The sequence below is a fragment of the Perognathus longimembris genome, chromosome 20 (genome assembly GCF_023159225.1).
Source record: "Perognathus longimembris pacificus isolate PPM17 chromosome 20, ASM2315922v1, whole genome shotgun sequence".
Taxonomy (NCBI): domain Eukaryota; kingdom Metazoa; phylum Chordata; class Mammalia; order Rodentia; family Heteromyidae; genus Perognathus; species Perognathus longimembris.
The window spans coordinates 25750105-25758883 of NC_063180.1; the positions used below are offsets into that span (position 1 = coordinate 25750105).

At 55.9% G+C, this 8779-nt stretch overlaps 2 protein-coding genes and 1 non-coding gene across 4 annotated transcripts; 1 reads left to right on the forward strand and 2 right to left on the reverse strand.

Moving 5' to 3' along the window:
• Window positions 1-405: 405 nt before the first annotated feature.
• Window positions 406-5627, reverse strand: Tmem238 (transmembrane protein 238). Of its 2 annotated transcripts, none has more exons than XM_048369363.1 (2): window positions 4072-5627; window positions 406-507 (listed from the first exon to the last, which is right to left on the reverse strand). In XM_048369363.1, exon 1 carries the CDS (start codon window positions 4599-4601, stop codon window positions 4080-4082), a length of 522 nt encoding a protein of 173 aa, XP_048225320.1. In that variant the 5' UTR covers window positions 4602-5627; the 3' UTR covers window positions 406-507; window positions 4072-4079. The 2 variants fall into 2 exon arrangements, with proteins under 2 accessions (XP_048225320.1, XP_048225321.1); XM_048369364.1 differs by lacking the exon at window positions 406-507 and adding an exon at window positions 3114-3623.
• A 176-nt stretch (window positions 5628-5803) lies between these two features.
• On the forward strand, window positions 5804-8561 carry Rpl28 (ribosomal protein L28). Its single transcript, XM_048369367.1, has 5 exons — window positions 5804-5958; window positions 6314-6402; window positions 6516-6639; window positions 8106-8224; window positions 8424-8561. Exons 2-5 carry the CDS (start codon window positions 6322-6324, stop codon window positions 8511-8513), a joined length of 414 nt encoding a protein of 137 aa, XP_048225324.1. The 5' UTR covers window positions 5804-5958; window positions 6314-6321; the 3' UTR covers window positions 8514-8561.
• LOC125339174 lies at window positions 7107-7220 on the reverse strand. The gene has a single exon (XR_007208461.1). It is a non-coding gene; the product is annotated as a U5 spliceosomal RNA (small nuclear RNA).
• Window positions 8562-8779: the final 218 nt, after the last annotated feature.

Below are 8779 nucleotides of genomic sequence, written 5' to 3' on the forward strand. Positions count from 1 at the left end.
TCCTAGGCTGGGGAGCATGGACATGGAGGGGACTGGGGGTACTTCCAGCCCCAGGGGCGTGTCTCAGTGTCCCTGCTGCAAGGGGTCCCACAGAGTGGCCCCTCATTCCACCCCACCCTGCAGGGGGCCGGGGCCTGGGCCAGAGGAGCCATGCTCCAGGAGTGTCACCCCTGTAAACAAGTCCAGCCTGTCCCTGTGCCTGGTTCATGAAGAGCTCAAGCTAGCAGAAGGCAGCTGGGCTGGGCAGAAGGGGCGCACCATGGGAAGCTGAATCCTACATCTCCCCAGGTTCCCAGTCCTCCAGTCTAAGGGCAGCCTCCCTGTGGGTGGACTCCAGCCTGGCCTCAAATGCGACCTCCGCTCTCACCCCAACAATGTCCCTGTCCCAGACAGTGAAGCAGCGTCTAAGGCAAAGCCATTTATCCAGTAGGGACAGAGGGCATGGGTGTCCTGGTGGCTGTGGCGGGCTGCAGCACATCTCAGCTGGTTCCTGACCGGTGAGGCTGTCTGCAAGAGGGAGGGTGGCGTTAGTGGCAGCTCAGGACCCGCCCCATTCAGCCCTGCACTCCCCAGTGGCATGGGGAGGAGGCAGAGCCCCTAGCTCTCAATGCATACTCCTGTCCTGCACCTTCCTACCCCTACCCCCCTGCAGGGAAAGACTTAGAGACACGAGATAAAGCCAGGGAGAGACAGAAGGGAGACACTGTCAGAGCTTAGAACATGCCCGTCAACATTCAACTTTGCTTTGTGTGTATGTAATGCTACTATCAAGGACATGAACTCAGGGCCTTGCACTTTTGCTCTTGTTCATGACTGGCGTTTTACCACTTGAGTAATGCGTTCAATCTAGCATTTTGTTGGTTAATTGGGGATGGAATCCCAAGGACTTTTCTACTTGGGCTGCCTTCAAACCAGGATGTTCCAGGTTTCTCTGGAGTAAATAGGATTATGGTTGTGAGTCACTGGCACCCAGCAGTTTTCTATTCCTACACCTACCCACCTACCTTTCTCCATCCTTCCCTTCCACCCTCTTTTTGTGTGTGTGTGTGTGTGTGTGCGCGCGCGCGCGGCTTGAACCATGGTGTGGTTACTGTCCCTGAGCTTTTTTGCTCACAGCTAGGTTTCTACCACTTGAGACCCAGTTCCAGTTTTTTTTGTTGTTGCTGTTGTTTTTTGCTGGTTAAGCCTCAGACGTGGAGATGGATCTCAGACTTTCCTACCCAGGCTGGCTTCAAACTGTGATCCTCAGATCTCAGCCTTCTGAGTAGCTAAAATTAGTCATAAGCCACCAGTGCACAGCCTTTCTTTCTTTGGCAGTCCTGGGGTGTGAACTCAGCGCTTCACACTTGCTGAACAAGCTCTCTACTGTCAGGTCATGCCCTGAGCCCTTTTGCTCTAGTGGTGGTTATTATTTGTGCAGGTACCTGGGCTTGAATTTGGCCTGGGCATTGTCCCTCAGTGTTTGGGTGATTATTTAGAAATGAGTCTCACAGATTTTCCAGCCTGGGCTGACTTCAAATTGCCATCCTCAGATCTCAGCCTCCTGAGAAGCTATGATTACAGTCGTGAGCCATGGGCACCCGGCTTACTCTGGTTATTTTTGAGACAGTCTAGTTCTTTGTCTAGACCAGCCAGAACTGAGATCTATTTATGCTTCCTAACGGGCACATGCTACCATGACCACTCAGCTTTTCCTGCTGAGATTGGGTTTCATGTTTGTTTGTTTGCTTTTTTGCCTTGGGCTGGTCTGGAACCACCATACTCCCTGATCTTCACTTTCTGAGTGGCTGGGATTACAAATCTGAGCTATTGGTTTGTTTCTTAAAGACAGCAGCTTGCCGTGTAGCCCAGGATGGCTTTGAACTCCAGAGCCTCCTGCTTCCGCCTCCCCAATGCTGGGATTACAGGCCTGTGTCACCACACCCCTGATTTCCTTCTGAGAGGGCTCTGCTCAAGTCAGCTTGGCTGGAGGCCCTTGTGAGTGGTTCCAGCAGTGGAGTCCACCCAGCTGTGGCAGACGTGCAGACGTGTGGGCAATGTCAAGGATTCCCAAGGCTAATTGCAACTACAGATGGCTGTTTTTTGTATGAGACACTGTTCACTCATGCTTTACCTATACATAGAGTTGTCCTTCCCTTCTTACACCAGTTTATTCATCGGAACCACAGAAGTAGGATATTGTGGGAGTGCCTATTTTCTAAGGTCTCTCACAAAGAATAGGATACATTTAGAATCACTTGGAGTCAGGCTTCCACACCTGTCATCCCAGCACTCAGGAGGCTGAGGCAGGAGGATCATGAGTTTGAGGCCAACCTGGTCTACAAAGTGAGACTGTTTCAAAGAAACACAACCTACCAAATAACCAGACACTATATTTTTTCTTTTGGTCAGTCAGGACTTGAACCCAGGGCCTAAGCCTTGTCCCTGAGCTTTTTTGCTCAAGGCTGGTGCTCTACCACTTTGAGCCACAGCTCCATTTCTGGTTTTGGGGTGGCTAATTGGAAATAACAATCTCAGGGAGGAGTTGGGGTTTTAGCTCAGTCGAAGAGCACTTGCCTGGCAAGTGCAAGGCCCTGAGTTTGGCCCTCAGCTCTGGGGAAAGAGAAAAAAAAAAAAACGAAAAAAACTGGGTACTGGTGGCTTATGCCTGCAACCCTAGCTATTCAGGAGGCTGAGATCTGAAGATTGCGGTTCAAAGCTAGTCCTGGCAGAAAAGTCCCCGTGAGAATATTATCTCCAATACACTACTCAAAAAAGCCCGAACTGGTGCAGTAGCTCAAGTGGTAGAGCACTCACCTTGAGCTCAAAGAGGCTCAGGGACAGCGCCCAAGTCCTGAGTTCAAGCCCCAGGATTGACAAAAAAAAAACAATAAGTAAAAGTTTCATGGACTTTCCTGCCCAGGTTGGCTTTGACTATGATCCTCAGATCTCAGCCTTCTGACTAGCTAGGATTTCAGGGGTAAGCCACTAGTACCTGGCTACACTATCATTCTTTTTGTTGTTATAGTTGCCAGTTGTGGGGCTTGAACTCAGGGTCTGGCACTGTCCCTGAGCTCTTCTGTTCAAGGCTAGCACTCTACCATTTAAGCCACAGCACCACTTCTGGCTTTTCTGTTTATGTAGTACTGAGGAATCAAACTCAGGGCTTTGTACATGCTAGGCAAGCACTCTATCATTAAAGCACATTCCCAGCCCCAGGGTTTAATTCTTTTATAGATCTCTCATGGAAAATAGATTCAGTCACTCACCCACCCAAGTGTTCATCTATCTTCTTATCCAAACAACCAAGTCAACCAACCATTCACCCATGTACATCCATCCATATACCCACACTGCCCTTTAAACAACAAACCCACCCACCCACCCATCTGTCCTCCAGTCACAGCTACCCATCAACCAACTTACTCCTTGATCTTTCCACCCATTTTCCATCTATTTACCCAAAGTCATCTACCCATCACCCTCTGTTTCATCATCTACTTACTGCCTTTCCCCCTGCCCAGCCTTTCGAACTTTATGTTGGGCAGTATTAGGAACAGAGACCAGAGGCCCAGGTCTTCAGATCCAGAGACTCCCTCGACCCGACAGACAGAACAAGGTCATCCAAGCAGCAACAGAGGAAACTTAGTAGGAAGAGCAGAGGAGAGAAAGGAGATTAAATTTTCTGGGTGAATGCAGTCAGCACCGACTTTCAGGTACACAGGAGGATACAAGCAGAGGCCGACTGATAGGACATGGCCTGGCCATGCAAGGACTGAGGGATGTCACAATGCAGAGAAGGCCAAAATGTGGCCTGAGATTAGCCAGACAGCAAGATCTTGGAGCAGAGGCAGGCAAGCTGCAGAGGTGCTTCCGAGAGGGGATGCAGTAGTTACCCCCTGATTTGGCACAGAGCACACTGCGAGATAATTGGGGGTGGGTGATTTCGGGGACTCAAGAGGATTTCAGCAGGGCCCCAAGGCCCGTGGCATCTCGGGGTGCTGGGGATGCCATCCCCGGGGTCACCTTCGTCCCATCTCTGTCCGGCAGCTGGGGTGTCCCCAGCCCCCCTCCCCTCCCGACTGCCCTCACCTGTGGGCTCACTCACTGCCAGCGCCCGCCGCCCCAGGCCCAGCCTCGAGCGTGGCGAGCTGCAGGCGCACGCGGCGGGCGGCGGGCGGCGGGGGCGCGCGGGCGGCTCGGCGGGCTCCGCGGGGGCCCGGCGCGGCGCGGGGGCCTGCGGCGGGCGCCGACCAGCGGCGGGACAGCTTGCGCGCGAGGCGGGCGAGCGCCGAGGGACGCAGGCCGTAATCGCGCTCGAGCTCCTGGCGCGATATCTCGATGTTGCCGGTGTACCAGAGGATCCAGCCGAGCAGGCTCATGAACACCAGCAGCGCGCCCGAGTAGATGAGCAGGTCGCCGAAGTCGCGGCCGCGCACCTGCAGCTGCGCGAACACGCCGGTAAGCAGGGCCGCCATGCCCGCCACGTCCAGCGCCACGGCTAGCAACAGCGCCACGCGGCAGCGGCCCAGGCCCGCCGCCGGGCCGGGCGCGGAGGTCGGCGCGGGCGCGGCTCCCGCCGGGGACGCCTGCGGGGCGCAGGCCACCGGCGCCGCCGCCATGGCCCTGTCCTGGCCCCTTCGCGCCGCGGTAGCCGGCGGCTCCCGGAGAACGTCCTGGGGTGCGGCCGCCCGGGGCGGGGTCAGGGACGCCGTCAGGTATGCCCGGCGCCCGCCGGGTCACCTGAGCTGCTGCACACAGCCCCGCCCGGGTGCCCGGGCTGAGATGCTGAGTCCTGTGCTGGGGCGACCCGGGCTCAGATTCGGTTACCTGGACAGCCAGGGGCCATTATGGTCAAACTTCCAAGTTGCCACAATGGGAGCCGGCCCGGTGTGCTAGGGTTCAGTGCCCACGCCCCGCGGCCTCCACTGCACCTGGACCACGGCCTGCCCCGAAACAATGATCAGGCAAGGCCCCGGGTCCCCCTGCGCTCAGAGGCTCCGGGAATTCAGTCCGGGCGTTGCAGGAGCTGAGTTCCTTCAGCTGGAGCATTTTCTGGGGCCTCCGGGCATCGTGGTGCAGAGTGCAGTGTGTAACTAACGCAGCGGGGCAAGGCCGGAGGTCAAGCGTTTACCTAGACCTAGGGCACAGATGTGAGCAGAACCAGGACCTGGCCCTGCTCGCAAGGAGTCAGTCCCCAGATGTAATCCGGACATAAAGTACATCCATCAGTTGAGGTGGGAGTCTCCGAGCAGAGGCCTGCAGCTCCTTCCGGATGGGCCGGACCACAAATAAGCTCCCCGGGGCCCTTGGAGGGGGCGACCAGGAAGCGCTGGAGGCCGGGAAGGAGGAGGGGGGCGGCGGAGAGGCCTCGGGAAGAGCGATCGCGGGTAACTAAAGGCACACCCAAGGCGGCCACGTGCGAAGTCAGTCCCTTCGTCCGGCTCCCGGCGGCAGCGGGACGACTCCGTCCCGCTCCACCAAACAGTTGGGGAAAGTACAACACGACTAGGAATGCCAACCGCCAAGCCCACGCCGGAATCGGCCGAATGGGGCCGACTGGAGACCGAGCATTTCCGACCAGGCCCGAGCCAGGCAGAGGCGAAAGAGGTTAAGACGCTGGCGCCGGCAGTCCGTTCCGGAAATGCCCGAGCGAGTCCCCGGCGCCTTCGGAGGGAATAGCCGAGGGGGGGGGCTTCCGAAGGATGCCGGGGTTGCCCGAAGACCTCCGAACGGCCCGTGAAGGCGTGCCCTGCCCCAGGCGCGCCCCCGGATGTTTACCGGATGATTTCCGAGGGCTCCCGAAGACGCGGCGGAGTTAGCCGGACTCCTCCGAGCCGCCTCGGGGGCGGGGCGTAGCGCGTGAGGGCCGGCGGCAAGAGCCCGCCCAGAGCGGAAGCGGAAATGCGTGACGGCGTTAAAGCGTTGCCACGCCCTCCACCGGCCTCTTTCCGTCTCCGGCCGCGGCCTAGTGAGGAGGTGAGCGTGCGCCCTCCGCCCGCTGGCTGCCTCACGCCCCTCGCCCCTGCCCCTGCCCCAGCCCCTGTTCCCAGCCACTCTTCTGGCGTTTTCTCCGCCTTGGCGGCGAATCTCCTTGAATCAGTCGCTCGTAGTTTCGCGTTGTCCCGGCCTCTGATTCCTTTGTGGCCACCCGAGTTCTTCCCGCAGCCTTCGATCGCCCTACCCGAGCCCCAGAGCTCTCGGGTACCTTCTCTCCCCTCTCCCCCCACCGCAGTTGCCCAGGGGCACTGGCGCTGCCTGCCCTGCTCTCCCGGGCAGCTCTCAGCGTCGGCCTCTTTGTTCGCTTTCTTCCACGTGCTCCGTTTCTCTGCAGCCGCCAGCATGTCTGCGCATCTGCAATGGATGGTCGTGAGGAATTGCTCCAGCTTTCTCATCAAGAGGAACAAGCAGACGTACAGCACCGTGAGTTAGGGCCCGAACGCCTCGGCCCCTGTAGAGAAAGAGGGTCTTGAGGGTCACAGGAAAGACCACGCGTGTCCTCTCCGGGCTCGGGTCACCCTTTGCCTCGTTCACAGGAACCCAATAACCTGAAGGCCCGCAACTCCTTCCGGTACAATGGGCTGATCCACCGCAAGACTGTGGGTGTGGAACCCGCCGCCGACGGCAAAGGGGTCGTGGTGGTCATGAAACGGAGATCTGGTGAGGCTCCCCCCCCCCCCCACGAGGCGGGCAGCGGAAGGGGTCGCTGTGCGATCTGTGGGGTGGATCTGCTACCGATTTTAGCTTCCCTCGCGCTCGGGACGTGGGCCTGGGAAATCCTCTCGCTGACTGCCTAGCTGGAGGACCTGGACACAGTTAAGTGGGAAAACTAGTAGAGCCTGAGCTTCCCTGGGTGGCTCTGAGGGTTGGAACAAAGTCATGGACAGTCTAGTGCTCTGTGCAGATGGGGTAATTTCCAGCTCACAAATGGGAAAATTGAGAAATATGAAGATGGTGGGCAGTCTGGTTCAGGATGGGCCTATACACACACACCTTCACATTTGTTGTCTCCAAGATTTTTTTTTTCTCATTAAACTGTTTTAATGGGTCTCAAAATTCTGTGACAGATCTTTGGCCATGTTGTTTCCATCAAAAAGTACTGATTTTTTAAAACTAATAACTTAAAACTGCCACACAAAAAATGGTCCACAAAACATTTTAAGACTCAGAGTTGTTCCTCTCCACGGAAATCTTTAGTAAAAGGCAAAAGATTTATACGATCTGAAGAGAAACCAGAGTATCTCCAAGCTTTTTTGAAAAACAAATTGGAATGACTTTTCCTTCAGGTTGATGGAGACTGGCTTCTGCTCATGCAGAGCACAGCATCCTATTCACTGACAGCAGCACTCAGGCGCTGATCTTACTGACTTCTGCCCTATCTTGGAAGATTATCTGGCCTTCTCGGAGCTAACAGTCCAGGGAACAGCTGGCATCTTGCCCCGAGGACCCTGTTCTGGAGTGCTGCTGGGTCCTGACAGTCCTGGGTTGCTAGGCCCATGGAAGCCTTTCCTAGATTAAGAAAAAGTCTGTATTCCTGAGGGAATAAATTCCAGGAGCTTACAGTGCAGCTAGGGTTCTGTCAAATCTGCCCCAACTTCAGATCCTGAGGCCGACAGGAAGTCAATGGCCCGGGATTGGGAGCTGGAAGGTGTTAGTTGCTCCTTTTGGTTCCAGGCAGATTTTTTGCCTTGCCCTAGAGCTGATGATCCTCACCTGTTTCCCCTGCAGCCCAGTCATGCATGGTACAAGGCCTTATAGCTGGACATTTTGCATCATTTTGTGTCACCTCTGCCCCCCTGCCTTACTGAGGGTTGTTCTGTCTTGGGTAGCTTGGTGCTGAAACACTAGTTTGGGCCGTGTGGCTAAGATGAAAACTATGTGACCTTGGAAAGTTAAAAGGTCATGTCATGTCCTGTTTTGAGCTTAGGGTGAGGAGGGGTATCTGCTGGGGAGGACTGTAAGGGTCTGCTGAGTGGATGGGCGGGGCCAGGGATCAGGGCTGCTAGTCATGAACCTACTCAGGCTCATACAGCTGTTCAAGGGTACTCAGGTTTCTGGGGTGAGTGTTGCTTCCACCTGGAATGTTCTCTAAAGGCCTTGAGTGATGATAGGACTCCCTACACTAGGTCAGCGAAAGCCAGCTACGTCCTATGTGCGAACCACCATCAACAAGAATGCACGGGCCACCCTCAGCAGCATCAGGCACATGATCCGCAAGAACAAGTACCGCCCCGATCTGCGCATGGTGAGTGGGGGACCCTGGGACCTCCAGGTTGTATGAAGATAGCCAGGGCTGGGTTCCTGGACTGAGCCTCTCAGAATTGTGAGGAGCCTGTGCTTAGTGGACCTGGGCCAAGGAGGCCCTTCCTCTGAACCCCATCGGGACCCAGGCCTGGGAAGTGGCTGTGTGGATTTGAGCACCTTCACCTGTCCTCTCCCCTCAGGCTGCCATCCGCCGAGCTAGTGCCATCCTGCGCAGCCAGAAGCCTGTGGTGGTGAAGAGGAAACGGACCCGCCCCACTAAGAGCTCCTGAGCACCACACCCACAAAAGCAATAAAGAATTGTCAAATTTCTTTACCACTTCCCTTTTGTGTGGCGTCACAGAACTTTAGCCCTGTGTTGTCACTATGACTGTGTGTCACTATCTCATGTCACTTTGTTCATTGAAGGGGACCTCAACTAGACATACAGGAAGGGGGGGTGCAGACACAAAACAAAAGTATTGCTGACCTGTGGATGCATTTTTTTTTTTCCTTTTTTGGTACTGGGGATGGAACTTTGTGTGCCTGAAGAGTCCTG

Bases quoted from the DNA above. Each gene is read 5' to 3' on its own strand.
- Rpl28 (XM_048369367.1), top strand. From the start codon at position 6,322: ATGTCTGCGCATCTGCAATGGATGGTCGTGAGGAATTGCTCCAGCTTT. The intron at 6,403-6,515 runs GTGAGTTAGGGC...CCTCGTTCACAG, and splicing joins ACAAGCAGACGTACAGCACC to GAACCCAATAACCTGAAGGC. The intron at 8,225-8,423 runs GTGAGTGGGGGA...CTCTCCCCTCAG, and splicing joins ACCGCCCCGATCTGCGCATG to GCTGCCATCCGCCGAGCTAG.
- Tmem238 (XM_048369363.1), bottom strand. From the start codon at position 4,601: ATGGCGGCGGCGCCGGTGGCCTGCGCCCCGCAGGCGTCCCCGGCGGGA.